Source organism: Perca fluviatilis, chromosome 15 (assembly GCF_010015445.1).
Source record: "Perca fluviatilis chromosome 15, GENO_Pfluv_1.0, whole genome shotgun sequence".
NCBI lineage: Eukaryota > Metazoa > Chordata > Actinopteri > Perciformes > Percidae > Perca > Perca fluviatilis.
Window position 1 is genome coordinate 13,838,277 of NC_053126.1, and position 20,259 is coordinate 13,858,535.

The following is a 20,259-nucleotide window of genomic DNA, read 5'->3' on the forward strand; positions in this document are numbered from 1 at the left end:
TTTTCCTTGCTAACTTGTATTTAGCAAATGGTTCCTTGGGACAGACTGCAGTTTAATACCAACAGTCTTTAGGTTGGCCATCAGCAATTGCAGCCCAGTTCGTGTTTATGTTAGAAAGATGATTGTTGGCATGTAACACCATAGAATGTCTTGACTTATATATATGCGCGAGAGAGAGAGTGCACCTGTGAGGCTCAACAAAAAATGTGTGTGAATGTGTGATAGTCTTGAGCAGTTAACCATAGTCCTCATAAATCGACAGGAGTTAAACGTTCCAATACAAAGAAAGTGTAAGGTAACGGACATCTGGGCGAAAAGAGTGTGATCCGGCGGAATTTATGGCAGCACCTGAGCGATACCGGAAGTGGAATGTCATGGATAGAGACTAGTTGATTTATAATATGAAGTGAATTTCTCTCTGTCATAATTGTAGGTGGCGTTTTATTTTATTTTACAAACTTCATGTGGCATAACGTTATGGTGTGGCTCCAAAACAAACAAAAAAGGTAAACGGTAAAATATATTTAATCTGCTTTTAAATTATGATTTGGTCAGTTGACCGTCAACAATAAAGTTACCTATTCACATGAACCGGGGTAAAACCGCTCTTTGCTGGCCTTTGCTATTGTTTTCCTATGGTGAGAGTGGTGGAGAAATTCAGGAGAAAGCTCTGCTCTACCCTCAAAGTTCAAATTATTTTCGTTTTGACCTTGTTGCCGCTGACCTTGTAAAGGACAACCAATAAGATAAGGAGGTAACCAGAAGCGGTGTAGACATGGGTGGCTGTGGCTCAGGTGGTAGAGTGGTTGCCAAGCAATTGTAAGGTTGGTGGTTCGATTCCTTGCTCTCAGTCCCATGTCGAAGTGTCCTTGGGCAAGACACTGAACCTCAAATTGCTCCCGATGCTGCACCATCGGAGTGTAAATGTGTGTGAATGTTTATCTGATGCACTTATACGGCAGCCTGGGCCACAGCGTATGAATGTACATGAATAGTGAATGGTTCCTGTACTATGTAAAAATGCTACGAGTAGTCATTAAGACTAGAAAAGCGCTATATAAATTTCGTCCATTTTGCTCTGCGCCTATGGTAAGCCATTTTAACATGTAATCAAACCACACTACTATTTGTAATTACATTTAAGATATATTTAAATGTATTAATTTTTATTTTAGATATCCAAAATGGAAAACAGATATCCACAATACATTTGTGGATATCTGCAATTGCATTGTTTCTAGTCATAATTCTAATTGTAGATATCTGAAATTGCATTTTTAATTATTTGTACTGGACAAAATGTATTTTAGTTATCAAAAATGAGTATGTATATCTGGAATGTTTTTCTCGTTTTGGATATCTGATATTACAATTATTATAAGCACAACATGCACATTTTGCAACACCATAATTTAACTTAAGCCATGTTCGCGAGGGACTAGTATTACCTGGGGACATCATGTGATATAGAAATTATCCCGCCACGTCTGTTTGGTGTGGCACATTCACACAGGATAAGGAAGTCTGTCAGCTTTGTGTTTTTGAACAAAGCAATAAAACAGGGTTTCAGGTTCTAATCTTTTACATATAAATATCCTCCATGACTCAAAAGCCTTTTGCATATTCTTGTTTTTCTGGCTCTATTCTTCGATTTTCCTGCCTGCTTTGTCCAGATCTTGCAGTTGAATTGCTTAATCATGACTGACAATTTAATAAAATATTGAATTGGCTGGCTGACCTGCTTATTTACACCTGAGGTGAGATAAGTGTGATTGGTGCAGCCTTTGTAAAAGGAGGTGGGGATTCTCTACCGCCTCTCCCAGAGAGGTTGCTGAGTTAACATCAACATTTCAAACAGGTTGAAACCAGAAGCCTTGGTTGTGACAACCAGACGTATCATTTCACTTTGAAAGAAGCTTTTCAGTGAAAAGGTTTCCTCAAAGGAGTGAGGTCCAGGTGAAGTACAATCATGTTGGAAGATCTTTTCCAGTCCTCCACTGCAGTCTCCCTGTTGGTGGCCATTGTGGGCCTGCTGGTCCTCCACCTTTTTAACTCCAGCTTCAGCTCCAAAGACCAGAGGGAGCCTCCAGGACCTTATCCTCTTCCCCTGCTTGGTAACTTGCTTCAGGTGGATCTCAATAAACTCGACACATCCCTTGTTGATGTGAGTAATGTCTGTCTTAAACAATGTGGTTCTATGTTTATGTTTGTATTGGTCAGTGAATTCCATTCCATTCCATTTCTTATATAGGACTGTGAGTTGCACTTTTCCCTTCCTCCATCTTTTTAGCTGTCCAAAAAATATGGACCAGTGTTCACAGTCTACTTTGGACCGAAGAAGGTGGTGGTCCTGGCAGGATACAGGACAGTCAAACAGGCTCTGGTCAACCATGCTGAGGAGTTTGGAGACCGAGAGGTCACTCCCATATTCCATGATTTCAACAAAGGAAATGGTAAGAATGGATTTGAGCTTTTTTTGTAACTTCCTTTTGCCCTACTCTAAAGAAGACAATGACTTTTGTTTCCAGGTATACTATTTACCAATGGTGACTCGTGGAAAGAAATGAGACGTTTTGCTCTAACTACACTGAGAGAATTTGGGATGGGCAAAAGGATTAGTGAAGAGAAGATCATTGAGGAATGTCGCTACCTGATTGAAGAATTTGAGAAACATAAGGGTAACATTATACCTTAAAACACTGCACAGGTTTAGACAGCATTCCCTTACACTTACTGTCTAACTCTTTTTCTCTCAGGTAAAGCCTTCAACGCCGCCCAGACAGTTAATAACGCAACTTCAAATATTATATCAGCTATCATGTTTGGAAAGCGGTTTGAATACAAAGACCCTGTCTTCCAAGCTATGGTGGAGAGAGACAACGAGACCATCCATCTGACTGGATCAGCATCCATCCTGGTACTATAGAGTGATGTCAGATTGAGGGACTTCTGATGATTACAAGGACATTTTACACTGCTGTGCATATGACAGGCTTGTTAAATCTAACTTTTAAAGGCACACTATGCAAGATTTGTACATTTTAATATTACAGCTTTGAAGTAATTTCGATGGTAAACAAAGTCGTAGTAGGGCAAATCATCCCGATAGCAAAGGGGGAGGACGCCGCTGGCAAAACCATAGACAGTATATAAGAATGGACCAACAGATCCCGTTGCTCTGGTTGGAGACCAGTGAAGGATATTAGAAGCACTTTTCCGGTGATCGCTAGCTTTACTGCACAGCCTCCAACTGAGAGAGACAGTGTAAATGTGACGTGAGCAACGTGTCTGAAAGTTGTAAGTCTTCTGGTAGCTGTGCCAAGAGAAATCTCAATCATTCCCAATCTCGCAGAGACGGAGAGTGTAGGTATATGTAAGGAGATAACATGGGCACAGGCTAATTATTGCTAACTAAAATTCTAGTTAACATTAGTAATTAAACCTAAACAGCTCATGTAAGTCGAAACTGCCTGCGAGCTTCTCCTGTACTATACGGTAATTCCTCTACTATGTGACCCAATCGTTAGCCTATTTTTACAAAAACGTCTGCTACGGAGCCATAACGTGAGGTACAAGGTAATGGAGCCTTTTATACATTGTCGTGTTTCTTTAGAAATAAACATTGGACAAATAGTCTTTAAACGCTTCAGATGTAAAGTTATTCGCTGTCAAAGTGACGTCAAAATGAATGCTAGTCAGTGGAATGCTAACGGGAGGTGATCTCTTTGTAGCATCAAAATGGCGCCATAGGAGGTTCGAGTTCTGAAGCGAAGCTTACCCCCTTGGGCAAAACCAGCAATGCAGGTTTGAGACATGCCTTACGGCACAACGTCACATACATCAACAACCTATAAGAAGCAGCCCCTTTGGAAGACACTAGCAGACATTTCAGAGGTGAATCATGGCAGAGTCGACGAAAAAAACAAAGAAAGCGCGGTCGGAAGAGTCAAGGAAAAGAAAACGAGAAACTGACTGCGTGAGGAACTGGACAAGAGTCCTACTCGGTCAGGCTTTCACTCGTTGGCGAGAACTAATAAGCAGCAAAGGTAACGTTGATTACAAGTAGGGGTTGCTGTTTGACAAAAATGGAAACTGCATAGTATGCCTTTAATAGTTGAACAGTATTGATGTTGTAGTCACATTAAATATTTGATAACTTAAATTTGCAGGTTGTTAATTTACTTAATTGTTTTAATTACCTAATTTATAATTTCCTGAGATGTGTAATTTGAAACAGTGAAATTTGTTACTAACAATAAGAAAAAAATAGGAATTTCCTTAAGTCAATATTTGTTTATTGGAAACTGTATTCTGAAACTGTATTAACACTTCCATTTTATTGCCTTAAATTATACCTATAATTACAATTAGGACCAATTTTCATAGTAGTTTCTGAGAAATCCTGTGGAAAATTATTACAACACAATTCAGAATTTACAAACCCGTAAAATAAAGTGTTTTCAATTTTTTTTTTATATTTAACAACAACACTGATTGTATGAAACCAGCTGGGGCTTAAGATCTCATGGCTGTCATAATATCTTATTAATATATATATATTAGATTGTTTGTGTTGTGCTCCATTACAGATGTACAACATGTTTCCTTGGCTGGGCCCTTTTCTTAAAAACTGGAGGGATGCGATAAAGAATGTGGAGGCCAACAGGGGGGAAATAAAAAGCTTAATAGCTGACCTGAAGGAGACTCTGAACCCAGAGATGTGCAGATGCTTTGTTGATGCATTCCTGAGCCGTAAGCTACATGTGGAGGTGAGCAGTCTAACTCCAGTGAATCCACTCCTTGTCTGATATTAATGATTTTTAGACATTAGCGTTCACTTGGACAACACATTTAGCTGGAAGGCCCATGTTGAAAGTTTGTGTTCTTGTTTACAGGGTGCATGAAAAGATTGTTGTTATTCTACCAGGCTGTATTAGAGATTTGATATGGGAAGTAAGCATGGTATTGCAATCTCTCTGTACAGTTAAAATCTAAGCTTGCTAGTTTGGTACGGACTGCTATGAAGGTTATGGGGAGGAATGAACACAAGTCCCTCCAGTCAGTATACGAGCAGTCTGTTCCCAGGCAAGCACAGAGAATATCGTCTGACCCATCTCATATTCTCCACTCCGAGTATGAGGTGTTACCCCCAGGCAGATAATAAAGCATCCACAAATGTAAACTCAACCGTTTTTTAAAAACTCATTTGTGACTACCTTAATTTAATATAATGTTGCTTGAGGCTGCAGGGGTTGTTCAATAGCTTCATGTTGTTCTTATCACTGGCTGTGTAATGTGCAATATTTGTAATTTTTGGTTTTCATTTGTTACAGTATATGCTGTTTTGTTTACTTATTATTATTATTACTACTACTACTACTACTACTACTACTACTACTACTACTACTACTACTACTACTACTACTACTACTACTATGGAGGCAGCTACTGTATATGTGTTCAGCATAAGAGTCCAAGACAAACCTACAGGTGCATAGAATCCCTCTTTTTTGTATGTTATACTAGGAGTCTGAAATCAAGGATTCACACTATCATGATGACAACCTGGTCGACAGTGTGATGAATCTGTTTGCAGCTGGGACTGATACTACAGGAAATACACTTCAGTGGTGTTTACTTTTCATGGCCAAGTACCCTCATTTCCAAGGTACAAAAACATACCCACATACGTATCTGGTGAAATTCCGCTTTTTCAGTGTAAAATTGGGATAAAATGGACTCATATATTTATCTGATTTTATGTGAGTCCAGACCAGGTCCAGGCAGAGCTAAACAGGGTGGTCGGTAGCCGACAGGTCCGGGTAGAGGACAGGATGAACCTGCCGTACACTGATGCTGTCATCCATGAGACACAGAGACTGGCCAACATTGTCCCCATGTCCATTCCTCACAAAACCAGCCGAGACGTCACCTTCCAAGGCTACTTTATCAAAGAGGTCAGCACCCACACATTTAGTTTTTGTAAGATAATTTTTTTTTTGAATGCTTTTGTTCCAAGATTTTATATGATAAACCTTGATCTCTTCTTTTGTCTTCAGGGGACTACTGTGTTTCCTCTTCTTACTTCTGTCCTGCATGATGAGAACGAGTGGGAGAGCCCACACACCTTCAACCCTTCCCACTTCCTGGATAAGGAGGGTAAATTTATCAGGAGAGATGCCTTCATGCCCTTTTCTGCAGGTACAACAACTTTAAAAAGATATATTACACTTTTTTCTTTTTTTTCAAAACTTTATTTATTGAGTTTTCGGTCGTTATTAATAAACAATGCACAATAAACAAACCGTAACAGTCACAAAATACCCTCCCTCCCTCCCTTAACCAACAATTGTCTCAGAGGACTATAAATAAGTAAGTAAATAAGATTCAAAAAAAAAAAAAAATATATATATATATATATATATATATAAAAATAAAAAATAAAAAATAAAAAGGCACATCATTAAGTACATTAAATGGAAACCAACAAAGGGATAATAATAAAAAATGGCATAACAATAAAAATGCTGCTGATGATGATAATATAAATGATAATAATAATAATAAGATGGTTTAAAACAGAGTTATTAAGCTTGGTCACCATCCTATTCTTTCCCCGATTCATAACTACAGTACTCTAGCTGTGGTGCGAGATTCGAGCCATTCTGCAGTGGTATTGCTGACAATTCCAGCGCTTACCCGTTTCCAGGCATATGGATATTCATGTTGTTCATAAAATTTAAGAAAGGCATCCATATCTTTTAAAAATCCTCAACTTTCCCTCTTGCTATATAGCTCAATTTTTCTAGTGCCAGACTGCAAGACATCTCCTTAACCCACTGTCTAGAATCAGGTCTCTGAGTATCCTTCCAGGTTAAGGAAATTACACGTTTGGCTTGCAACAAACAGAAATTGATTAGTTTGCGTTTCTTAGCGTTTACTGGGAAATCTCCAGGGAATATGTGTCGTAAACACATTTTAGCTTCGATGGGAACAACCATATCTGTCAATTCAGAAGTCAGCCCTAGAACCTCTTTCCAGAATACCTGGAGTTTTCGGCATTCCCACATACAATGATTAAGAGTGCCAATTCCTTCAGTGCACTTACTACATGTATCAGGGATCTCAGGATTAAAATGATGTAATTTAACCGGAGTAATATAGATCCTGAGCAACCACTTATACTGCAACAGTTTAAATCTGGTATTTATAGTTTGGGTTTGGGCGTGAAGACATGCCTTCTCCCAGTCCTCTATTGAGATGTTTACCTGAGATATATTACACTTTTAAAGATGTGTTGCAGTTTAACTCACAGAAAGAACTTTTTGTTCTCGCAGGTCGCAGGGTGTGTCTTGGGGAAAGTCTGGCTAGGATGGAGCTCTTCCTCTTCTTCACCGCCCTCCTCCAGCACTTTCATTTCACTCCTCCACCTGGAGTTACAGAGGATGAACTGGATCTGACACCAGCCGTGGGCTTTATCCTCGCCCCATTACCTCATGAGCTGTGTGCCGTCAGTCGCCAATGAGGAAGAGAGGAGCATGGCATTATAACTACATGAGCCAATGGCATGAATATTACTCACCCTCACACAGCAAGCTGTTCTCATTTACTGTTTGTATTTAATATAAAACCAATGTAATTGTGAGCCAGGACGTAGCTGCCTCTCAGGATTTAGTCAGGTGCTGTAGTATAAAGAGCGACAAAGCCCACATAGGGAGGAGGTCAGGGTGGATGGATGGGTCAAACAAACACAGGAGTTTCACCCATCAGACTGATGCTTGTGTACCATGTAAAAGCAAGTCATTGCTGACTTAGGCTACATCCACACTATTATGTTTTTATTTTGTTAGGCTTACATACATTTCAGTAACGGTTCCACCTCGTCGTCGGTCCAAGCAAATAAAGCCCTGGTCTTTCTTTTTGCCAAGGTTGTTCTTTCTTCAAAGTATTTTCTGCAATTTCAACTTGTACATCCATGATTTTTCTAGCGCAGAGGAACGTTAGACAATATGTTTTCTGTTTACACATGCCCAATGTATGCAATTAGTCATGTGATATGCATTTTCAGATGTGTTAACATGGACAGAGATCATTTCTGATACGGAGCCTAAACGCTTGTGTGGACGGAGATTGTTTTTGTTTCAATATGCTGTTTGAAAATGAAACCATAGTGTGGATAGTCTTATTTTAACTGACTTTTGTTAAGTAACTGATGGACTTTACTAACGCCACGTACAAACGCTAGGCTACTTATTTTAACCCAAACCACGATCTTTTCCTAAACCAAGTAGTTTTGTTGCCTTAATAGGTTATTATATTGGAATAACTCATAAAAAATTGTGCATAACTTTTCTTAAATATCATATAACTTTTGTATGAGGATATGTTGCATGATGCATAACATACTAAGCAGCCAGAAGATGTCCCTGCTTAGGACACTGTTGATTATTTTCTTTACAAATGGATGTATTTGGTTTTTTAGGTTAAAATTCGTCAAGGGTTTAATTTCTTATATTGCAGAAAATGGCAGAAATCATATTATGAATACCTTTTTAGACTTGCTTCTTCGTATAGCTGATGCCTCATGTATGTCTAAAATTATAATAAAGTACTTTTGCACATACCAATATAATTGGAATCTGTGTTTGTCCTTCTAGACTTTAGAACTTAAAGTAGGCCTATTTCCAATGTTTTCTGAGGCTTCACAAAAGTGGCCTAGAAGTAATTTTAAGTAGCCTATTTAATAAAGGGAAAATATATTTAAACACATTTTTAATTATGATTTGGTCAGTTGACTGACAACTCTAAAACCACATGATCTTGGGTAAACCATAGACAGCATGGGTAAACCATAGACAGTATATAAGGGGTACACGGTAAACCAATGGGTAAACCTCCGCCCGATTGCAATTTACCATTTAAAAGAAAACGAAGAAGAGTAATTTCCTGTTAGTTCATAACGTACGTATTTTGATTTTGAGAGACTACGCTCTAACGTTACGCAACACAGGTGAGTACGTACACAGTGCACTAACGTTACATCTGTTTACACGATGACGCTCGTTTTCTGGGTGAAAACGAAAAAATATTTAATCTTTCATTTATACAGCAACGGCGTTTGGGGCTTAACAACGCAAAAAGTGAAACCACCCTCCAGAGTGGAAATCTTAAAAACGCTCCACCGTCGCGTTACCGTCTAAAGGGTAGCTAACAAAGCAAAAGTCTGAAGACAGCGGTGTGGAGATAGACGAGAAAAAGGCGTCCATGTAGTCCGTTGTTACGGAGTAGGCTGCAGAAAGTTATCTAAAAGATTTTCAATATAATGGCTCAATATTTAAATGATTTCGACAATGTTGATAAGGTTGTTATAGTTCGATGACCATATGTAGGCTATTTATTTGAGCCAGCTGCCAGAGTAGGCTACAACGTTTCGGATGAAGAGAAAGAGCGAGAGACAGCGGGCAGAGGAGGCTGAAGCAGACCCTCCTCTGCCCGCTGCCTCTCGCTCTCAATCAGCGGCTGAAGGGCTGCGAGGCTCAGGATACTGGTAGTGCTCCCGTGGGTGCTGTGGCTTAATTATCACGGTCGACTGTGCTGGTCATCATCAGACCAACATGCAACTCCACCTCCTCGTCTTTCCAGACAAGCTTTTGTTTTTCACTTCTACATATTTTGGTTTCGCGCTACTAAGGAGAGAAGTAGCAGGAAGGTTCTACGCAGGCGCGCGAACTAATGGTGCGTTCCTTTTGTCTTAGTACCAAAGAAATTCTTTGGTTAGTACCAAAGCCGGTCTACGGAAAGCCATTCCACTCCCTATCCAGCCCCATTGTACCGGATTTTGGTTGCAGTTCCACCAGAGTTCCACTGGGGGTGATCGCGGTCCAGTGCAAAATGAATGGGACTCTATGGAGCTAGACGGCAAAATTTGTCTTTTTCGCCTGATTGTCGTTGAGAAACCTCAGATTTGATTGTAGTTTTTGCAAGTTCAACATGGGTTATAGGTCGAAAGTTGAATGAATGAGTACTTATGTCCTTTTGATTTCTTACAGGGTGAGTCGTTGTAGCCCATAACACGCTAGCATTCTGCTAATGAATGCTGATTGGTCAGTGAAGGAGTGATTACGATCGGAGATCCCGCTTGACGGCATCCGAAGCAGAGCCTGAATATCAGAGTGAATATTTCGGTGTGGTCTTTAAAACATTAGCAAACCTCTTTCTAGCACATGTATTAACAGGGTGAGCCTTACCTGTTAGCTGTGTTGTCATGCCTCATGAGAACAAAGGAAGCGACTCAGAGCTTGCCGTAAAGCAGTATCTCTGGCCGTATATGTGTATGACGTCATTGACATTTTAAAAGGCTTTTTAGAACAAAAAAGCGACTTTAAAAAAATCTAACACACAGCAGTGTGTATTTTCTTAGCCTCCCCTTTCGAATGCAACATTCAAATTACTAGACAAAAAATTATATCCTGAGAAAATTGGGTTTTGAGGGGTATAGCCATAGATATAGAACAATGGGTATAGCTCCATAGAGCCCCATTCATTCTGCACTGGCCTGTGAGCGCCCCCTATATGGAACTCTGGTGGAACTGCAACCAGTTCAGAACCCGGAAGTAACGAGGGAGTGGAACTTCTTGATATATTAGAAGTTCTTTGTTAGTACCCTCTAAATATAGGGCACTAGGTGGTGTTGTGTGGCAGTGCCACCTAGCAGCCTGACGTACATACTACATCGAATTTCGCACATTTGCGTCACCAGATTTCCCCCAAAAGTCTCGTATAAACGCGGAATAAAGATTGAGAACGCAACGCCAATTTTGCGTCTTCTCTTGAGATCGTTTCAGTCTAAACGAAGCCTTAATGTAGCCTACTCACTGACACGAATTGAGAAACACCGAAGGAGGTAGCCAGAAGTGATGAACACCTGCGCGTTGTCTCTGAAGTGCCTGAACTGGGCTTTGCGCTCTATCTTGCGGTTTTACCTAGAATCATGTGTAGGTGGTTTAATGCTTCTGCTTGCTTGCTACCTTGTATTTAGCACATGGTTATTTTTCACAGGCTGCCGTTTAGTAGCCTTCAGGTTGGGGGTCATTGCAACCCAGATTATTTTTTCAAGAAATGAAGAAACGACGATTCTGTTTGCATAAACACGATGCGTGTCAGTATTGTGTCTGTGGGGTTAGAATATAGCTGCGTAGCGTTTCTCTCTGTTTACCGAAACACAACCAAGGTAGAGCTTTAAGTCAGGCGGCTATGAAGGTTGTGAAAATCTAAAGATGGCTCTCCGTCTAAAAGGTGGATTTGGAAGTAAAAACCTGTGAGATTGAGTTCAATGTGAAAACTGTTGTGAGAAATCTTCAACAAATTAAACTTTGGTACAATCTGAAGTACACGTCTAAAAGCGCACTCTTATCGGTAGGCTATACTCTTTTAGGACAGTTTTCTGTATTACTTAATTAATTAACATGAATTGAAATAAGCTAATCCCTAACATGAAAATTAATTAGACTTTTGCTTCTTTTAAAATTATAAGTTATTGACAGCACAACATTTACACTGTGGTACTAACTTAAGTGTACCTTCCACATAAAATATGTGCAGCTTTGTGTTTGTCTCCTAAGGACAAAGCTGTAAACATGTTTTAAGTTTAACTGATACTATATCCTCCATTACTCAAAGGCCTTTTGCATAGCCTTGTTTTTCTCACTCCATTCTTGGAATTTCCTGTCTGTATTTTCCATATCTTGCAGTGAATTGTTTAATCATGACTGACGGCTTGATTAGATCTGTGATTTTATTTATTTATTTTTGATTTTTTTGTGTGTGGCATTTTAGACCTTTATTTGATAGAACAGCTTAGACATGAAAAGGGCGAGATAGGGGGAATGACATGCAGCAAAGGGCCCCAGGTCGGAATTGAACCTGAAGCCGCTGCGGCGAGGACTGAGCCTCTGTACATGGTGCGCATGCACTACCATGTGAGCTAGTCAGGCGCCCCGTGATTGACTGGTTTACCCTTCTTATTCTCACCTAAGGGTGAGATTAGTGGAATTGGTGCAACCTTTATAAAAGGAGGTGGGGACTCATTATTGCCCCTCCCAAAGAGGTGGCTGAGGCAACTTTAAAATACCAAACAGGTTGAAACCAAAAGCCCTGGGTGGCCGACCCTCATTAACCGTTAACCGACAAGCAGGCAACGGAGTCCCACTTCACCCGTTCAGGATGCTTTGACGTACTTTCTGCTCTCAGCGTTCGTGGACAACTGCGGACTTGTACCGGTCGTGCATCCTGGTGCGACTTTCCCGCCCTTATATTCAAATGCAACGCACAAATAGTGACGCTTTTTCCTTTAGTTAGCACAGGTTGGCCTCCCCGTCTGCCCAGCTGGATTTTGTCACTGCAGTGACTGTCACTGAAAATGTTTTTCAAAGAAGTCAGGTGACGTCCAGGAGACAGTAGGACCTGCAACACATTCTGTAGAATAATGTTACTTACTTTTTGCAGATAAATATAATAAGAATGTAAAAGGTTTCCATAAGAGACCAAGTGTGTTTTGGTGTATGCTTATTGCACAGAGTTGTGTGCTGTCATAGAGATGGTGGTTACAAGTTCTCTGGGCAAGGCACATCTGCATTCCCCGAACAAAGGAAACTGACGCACAGAAGGTTTAGCTCAAGCCATAACTATAGAGTAGTTACAGGTCATGAGTCACGAGCAGAGTAGGCCTACATTGAGTAATAATAACAAATGAAACAGGAACAGAATGTATCTCTTTGCTTCGAGTGCAAATGAGGACGAGACATAATACAGTGGCCCCAACCCTGGCATGTGTTGTGTGAAGATAACAGTCCCTGTGCGGGAGAAAAAGAAGGGGCCTCAAGAAAGAAAGTATAAGAGATCAGGGGAAAAGTAGATCGGGGCTCACAAGGTCTGACAGTCTAGAGCAGGGGTCACCCACACGGTGCCCGCGGGCTCCAGGTAGCCCCCAAGGACCACATGAGTAGCCCTCAGGCCTGTTCTAAAACTGAAAATTGAATATTGATAGTAGCTCTCAGTTTCAAAAAGGTTGGTGACCCCTGGTCTAGAGATATGTGGACTGGCTCTGGATTTTTTTCTGTTGCTAGGGAAACTTTAGCCTGACGTGGTCATACTCAGATTCTAGTCAGAATATGAGTCTGAAACCGTGGGGCGTGTTCCAACCGAACCAGGAAAAAAAATGCCTCTGCATTCATTGGATAGACATACAACCAATCAGAGCAACGGAACTCAACTCAGCTGTCAACAGAACTCAACACTGTGTATCGTCTCCATAGCAACCACTCTGCACAATGCATTCGTTCTAACTTCCGACTTTTAGACCTTTTTGAAGCTGGATATATCATTTGTTGCGTGTAAATATAAATGTGGATAACGTTAGTGATAGTGACATGCTTGCTACAGTCGCATTTCTAGAGATGAATCGGCGAAAACACGTTTTATTTCTCTGATTCACGGCTTTGTTCTAGCGCCGCTGGGCGCTCCCTCTCTTCAGTCTCTCTCTATCTCTCTCCACCATATAATGCTCCCTCTCTTCAGTCTCTCTCTATCTCTCTCCACCATGTAACGCTCTCTCTCTTCAGTCTCTCTCCATCTCGCTCCACCATATAACGCTCTCTCTCTTCAGTCTCTCTCCATCTCGCTCCACCATATAACGCTACCATGCTTTCGGGCAGTTGTTGAGGCTCCTCCGCTGAGGATTTTAAAATGAATGCGCTGTCGATATCTTCTGTAACAGACGCGATGGTGGAATCTACACATCTCAACAAATTCAACCCAAGCGTTCTTTGGTGACGTGGTTGATTCTGTTACTGTTGATCATCTGTCCGACAATCTGATTGGTCCGAACAGATCCTGTTCGGGCAATAATTTCTTCTCAATGGAGCGACTCCAGACCGAACTTCCCGACCTCGAATTTTGTGGGCGGGGCTAAGTTCGGCTGGCATCCAGGCTAGGGAAACTTATCTCTGCATGCTTTGTGATCCCACAGATCTGTGTATTGTAACTCCGATGTTTGACTGATTAAACAAATGTGTTTGACTTTATCTTATCGTCTTATTTTTCTCTTGCTTAGGATCAATGTAATACCAATTTAATTAATGCATGGGGATATATACAGTGTTTTTTTTGGGGGGGGTTGTTGAACCTCAAAAAGTAACTGAAAACAGCGTGAAGTTTCTTTTTAGCATCTCACATCACACTTTCAGTCACTATGACAACTACTACGGTCAGAAACATTGTGCCAAATTATGAACAATAACGTCTACCAACCGTTACCTTGAAACCATCCAGCAAATAGACGGTACCATAGGGTGTCGTTACCTGAAACCGGTGATTAACGACAAAACAAAACGCTGAGTGAACATTACTAGCTACGTTTTTCATGTTGGTTTTGAGCGGTATGCACCCCCACTAACCTGGAAAAGGGTTTTAAAACCGTAACGTTAATGCAGCGTGTCGGAGGAATACTGTACAGCATCAAAGGCAGAGGGACCGCAGCGTTCGCAAACTTTAGCTTCTCATTTCATCTGGGGTCTGATAAACAGTAAATTCATCAAATGCAGTGTCCACAATGCTATTTTCCAATAAACTGTAGCTGTCATATTTCACAGGACCCACGTGAGTGCAGATTTCATGTCACGGCTTTCGTCGCTGTTTGTCACTTTGCCTAAGATTGAGTTACAAGTAGCACTCGCCCTCTTGTTTATTTGGTTGCCATGACTTTGCGAGTGATGACGGGCCGCCACGGTAAAATCAACATAGAGGAAACATTGGTTATTGGAGTCAGACACACTGTCCCAAAAGAGGGGACACAGAGGAGGTAAATCCCCAACAATTCTCATTTACGAGTTCCCAGGATTTTCCCCGAGTTGTTAGAGCTCTTAATTGCAAATGATGTCACTGATATGGAAATGAGCGTATGACTCTAAACCAGTAGTAGCCGGCTCAGCCTGCGGAAGTCTCTAGTGCGCCTGCTCTATGGGCCGCACAGAGCGGAAGAGTGCCCGTCATCCGGGTAATTTTATACACAGTTTTGGCTCATAGACTATATAATAATAATGGACAAGGCTTGTGGGCCTGAAAAGTAAAGCCAATGCGGAAGTGCCTTAAACCTGTATTCTCACAAATTTACAGCAGTGGGAGACTCCCCTGGTTGCAAAAGGAACTCAGTCTATGGGAAAATGACTCTGCTTCTCACTTCATTTATTACCGTACTTTAAACATTTTTATATTGAGTTTATGGCCTCAATCGCTCCAGGTGAAGTACAGTCATGTTGGAAGATCTTTTCCAGTCCTCCACTGCAGTCTCCCTGTTGGTGGCCATTGTGGGCCTGCTGGTCCTCCACCTTTTTAACTCCAGCTTCAGCTCCAAAGACCAGAGGGAGCCTCCAGGACCTTATCCTCTTCCCCTGCTTGGTAACTTGCTTCAGGTGGATCTCAATAAACTCGACACATCCCTTGTTGATGTGAGTAATGTCTGTCTTAAACAGTATGGTTCTTTGTTTATTATGTTTGTATTGGTCAGTGAATTCCATTCCATTCCTTATATAGGACTGTGAGTTGCACTTTTCCCTTCCTCCATCTTTTTAGCTGTCCAAAAAATATGGACCAGTGTTCACAGTCTACTTTGGACCGAAGAAGGTGGTGGTCCTGGCAGGATACAGGACAGTCAAACAGGCTCTGGTCAACCATGCTGAGGAGTTTGGAGACCGAGAGGTCACTCCCATATTCCATGATTTCAACAAAGGAAATGGTAAGAATGGATTTGAGCTTTTTTTGTAACTTCCTTTCTGCCCTACTCTAAAGAACAGACAATGACTTTTGTTTCCAGGTATACTATTTACCAATGGTGACTCGTGGAAAGAAATGAGACGTTTTGCTCTAACTACACTGAGAGAATTTGGGATGGGCAAAAGGATTAGTGAAGAGAAGATCATTGAGGAATGTCGCTACCTGATTGAAGAATTTGAGAAACATAAGGGTAACATTATACCTTAAAACACTGCACAGGTTTAGACAGCATTCCCTTACACTTACTGTCTAACTCTTTTTCTCTGAGGTAAAGCCTTCAGCACCCTGACCAGTTAATAACGCAACTTCAAATATTATATCAGCTATCATGTTTGGAAAGCGGTTTGAATACAAAGACCTTGTCTTCCAAGCTATGGTGGAGAGAGACAACGAGACCATCCATCTGACTGGATCAGCATCCATCCTGGTACTATAGAGTGATGTCAGATTGAGGGACTTCTGATGATTACAAGGACATTTTACACTGCTGTGCATATGACAGACTTGTTTAATCTAAGTTTAATAGTTAAATTGTATTGCTGTTGTAGTCACATTAAATATTTGATAACTTAAATGAATTAATTTCTTTCCTTAAGTCAATATTTGTTTATTGGAAACTGCATTCTGTTCATAATTATTCATTATTTATAATTTGCCTGTAGACAAATGTTTACACTTTTGCATGTAAATGAGTTTGAATTATTTTTTTGAAAGGGTACCAACTGAACACTTCCATTTTATTGCCTTAAATTATACCTATAATTACAATTAGAACCAATTTTCATAGTTGTTTCTGAGAAATCCTGTGGAAAATTATTACAACACAATTCAGAATTTACAAACCCGTAAAACAAAGTGTTTTCAATTTTTTTTTATTTAATGTTTAACAACCAAATGTAAAACAAAAACCCTGATTGTATGAAACTAGCTGGTGCTTAATATCTCATGGCTGTCATAATGTCGCAATAAAGGTGTATCTTATATATACATTAGATTGTTTGTGTTGTGCTCCATTACAGATCTACAACATGTTTCCTTGGCTGGGCCCTTTTCTTAAAAACTGGAGGGATGCGATGAAGAATGTGGAGGCCAACAGGGAGGACATAAAAAGCTTAATAGCTGACCTGAAGGAGACTCAGAACCCTGAGATGTGCAGATGCTTTGTTGATGCATTCCTGAGCCGTAAGCTACATGTGGAGGTGAGCTGTCTAACTCCAGTGAATCCACTCCTTGTCTGATATTAATGATTTTTAGACATGTATGCACAAAGAAATCTGTGCTTTTTTCTTAAAGACCTGTGCAGAAGAGCTAACGGCAGCATGGTGCCCTGGTGGCGATATTACGAATCCCACTATGGCCATGCCAAGACCCGCCCTTCAATAGCATTTATTGGCCAGGTGACCAATCGGCTATCCTAACCTTAACCACTCAACGTCAAATGCCTAGCCCCAATCAATCGAGCTGCTTCGTAGGGCGGGGCTTGGCGTGGCCATAGTGGGTTTCGTAATTTCGCGCCCTGGTGTCCAGGGGTCTGTGGAAAAAAATCCATCATTCCAGTTACAAAAAAACCTTGCCCTCCTGAAAATAATGATCATAGACCTGTGGCTTCAACTTTGATTGTGAAGAAATGCCTTGAAAAATGGTTTCTGTACTCTGAGGTCAGCTTTGTACTAGATCCATTCGAAATTATAATGAAGTGGTATTTTTCCTAAAGGGTAATGTTGACCCTGACGTGACCAATCACGTCAGGGTCAACATTACCCTTTCAGAGTCCAGATCAATCAGCCAAGGTGCCTCACATCGTTGTGTCAGCTCACCAGTTATTGTTACATTCTACATAAATTAGTGTACAGACAGCCACCCTAGAATCAATGGGGGGTTCATAGATCAGTCAGGTCAGCTCCTACAAGTTCCTTTGGCGTTCACTTGGACAACACATTTAGCTGGAAGGCCCATGGTGAAAGTTTGTGTTCTTGTTTACAGCAGAGATTATACTTTTTATGCAGACTGGGGTGTATGGGGTGCATGAAAAGATTGTTGTTATTCTACCAGGCTGTATTAGAGATTGGATATGGGAAGTAAGCATGGTATTGCAATCTCTCTGTACAGTTAAAATCTAAGCTTGCTAGTTTGGTACGGACTGCTATGAAGGTTATGGGGAGGAATGAACACAAGTCCCTCCAGTCAATATACGAGCAGTCTGTTCCCAGGCAAGCACAGTGAATATCGTCTGACCCATCTCATATTCTCCACTCCGAGTATGAGGTGTTACCCCCAGGCAGATATTAAAGTAGCCACAAATGTAAACTCAGCCGTTTTTAAAAACTCATTTATGACTACCTTAATTTAATATAATGTTGCTTGAGGCTGCAGGGGTTGTTCAATAGCTTCATGTTGTTTTTATTACTGGCTAACTCATTGCATAGAATCCCTCTTTTTTGTATGTTATACTAGGAGTCTGAAATCAAGGATTCACACTATCATGATGACAACCTGGTCGACAGTGTGATGAATCTGTTTGCAGCTGGGACTGATACTACAGGAAATACACTTCAGTGGTGTTTACTTTTCATGGCCAAGTACCCTCATTTCCAAGGTGCAAAAACATACCCTCATACGTATCTGGTGAAATTCCGCTTTTTCACTGTAAAATTGGGATAAAATGGACTCATATATTTATCTGATTTTATGTGAGTCCAGACCAGGTCCAGGCAGAGCTAAACAGGGTGGTCGGTAGCCGACAGGTCCGGGTAGAGGACAGGATGAACCTGCCGTACACTGATGCTGTCATCCATGAGACACAGAGACTGGCCAACATTGTCCCCATGTCCATTCCTCACAAAACCAGCCGAGACGTCACCTTCCAGGGCTACTTTATCAAAGAGGTCAGCACCCACACATTTGTTTTTGTTAGGATTCTTTTTTTTTAATATGAGCCAACACTTTCAAAATATTCTGCACTATGTATATTTATTAAGTAAGAGTAAGAGGTTAACCTGTGTCACCTCTTACTATGACCTGTGCAATATGTCATTTCTTATTCATCTGAATATCTGTATAAAGAGATGTTTATAGTGAACATACTATTATTACTCTTTTGCTTATTTTTCTATTTCTCTTTTATGTGTATTTTTTCTGTTGTGTTGCAGTTGAGCTGCTGTAACGAGGGAATTTCCACAGTGTGGGATCTTTCACTGCTTTTGTTCCAAGATTTATATGATACACCTTGCTCTCTTCTTTTGTCTTCAGGGGACTACTGTGTTTCCTCTTCTTACTTCTGTCCTGCATGATGAGAACGAGTGGGAGAGCCCACACACCTTCAACCCTTCCCACTTCCTGGATAAGGAGGGTAAATTTATCAGGAGAGATGCCTTCATGCCCTTTTCTGCAGGTACAACAACTTTAAAAAGATATATTACACTTTTAAAGATGTGTTTCAGTTTAACTCACAGAAACTTTTCATTCTTGCAGGTCGCAGGGTGTGTCTTGGGGAAAGTCTGGCTAGGATGGAGCTCTTCCTCTTCTTCACCACCCTTCTCCAGCGCTTTCGTTTCACTCCTGCACCTGGAGTTACAGAGGATGAACTGGATCTGACACCAGCCGTGGGCTTCATCCTCGCCCCATTACCTCATGAGCTGTGTGCCATCAGTCGCCAATGAGGAAATCCTAAAGATGCTACATTGCTACATTTGCCTTTATTCTGGCTTCTAGGCAACTGTTGATTATTTTCATAAATGGATGTATTTGGTTTTGTATTTTTGTTAATTTCTTATATTGCAGAACATGGCAGAAACATGTCATATTACTATGAATAAATTTAGAATTGCTTCTCGATATAGCCTGTGTCATGTACATCTAAAATTACATTAATATACCAATATTTTAGGTATTTTGGTACCTTTTTTATTTTTTCCCTTCTAGAAATAAAAAGTGGACAAACTCTTCTTCAATGTGTTCTGATGCTTCATAAAAGACAAAAAGTAGAAAACATATGTAAATTATGATTTGGTCAGTTAACTGTCAACCCCAATGCTTCTTCTTGCTAACTATTGCAATACACCACACTTACACGTGTGTCAGTACTTGCCAGTGCGTGTGGGGGCAGAATATGGAATTTAAATAGGTTGGGCTGATGTACCGGAGCTGCTTAGCTACTTTATTTGATATCTGTTTACCCAAACACACCAAAGGTGGAGATTTATCTTCTGTTCTGCCATTGTGAAGGTTGTGAAAATCTGAAGATGGCTCTCTGCCTAAAAGATGGATTTGTAACTAAAAACCTGTGAGATCAGTGTGAACATTTTGTATATCCTTGTTATTCTCTCTATTCTTAGACTTTTCTGCCTGTATTTTCCAGATGTTGCTGTTGAATTGCTTAATCCTCACTGACTGACAGTATGATTTGTTATAATCCTGACTGACAGTATGATC

The 20,259-nt window shown here is 40.6% G+C and overlaps 1 protein-coding gene and 1 pseudogene across 1 annotated transcript; both read left to right on the forward strand.

The window, feature by feature from the left end:
- Window positions 1–1,872: 1,872 nt before the first annotated feature.
- On the forward strand, window positions 1,873–8,632 carry LOC120575448 (cytochrome P450 2K1-like). The gene is made up of 9 exons (XM_039826245.1): window positions 1,873–2,164; window positions 2,291–2,453; window positions 2,529–2,678; window positions 2,757–2,917; window positions 4,590–4,769; window positions 5,527–5,668; window positions 5,773–5,957; window positions 6,060–6,201; window positions 7,338–8,632. The coding sequence occupies exons 1-9, from the start codon at window positions 1,970–1,972 to the stop codon at window positions 7,523–7,525; spliced, it is 1,506 nt and encodes a 501-aa protein (XP_039682179.1). The 5' UTR covers window positions 1,873–1,969; the 3' UTR covers window positions 7,526–8,632.
- Window positions 8,633–8,886: 254 nt separating this feature from the next.
- Window positions 8,887–19,772, forward strand: LOC120575452 (annotated as a pseudogene).
- Window positions 19,773–20,259: the final 487 nt, after the last annotated feature.

Excerpts from the sequence above, each read along its gene's own strand:
- LOC120575448 (XM_039826245.1), top strand. The coding sequence starts at position 1,970 with ATGTTGGAAGATCTTTTCCAGTCCTCCACTGCAGTCTCCCTGTTGGTG. Across the intron at positions 2,165-2,290 it reads TCGACACATCCCTTGTTGAT|CTGTCCAAAAAATATGGACC; the intron begins GTGAGTAATGTC and ends CCATCTTTTTAG. Across the intron at positions 2,454-2,528 it reads TGATTTCAACAAAGGAAATG|GTATACTATTTACCAATGGT; the intron begins GTAAGAATGGAT and ends TTTTGTTTCCAG.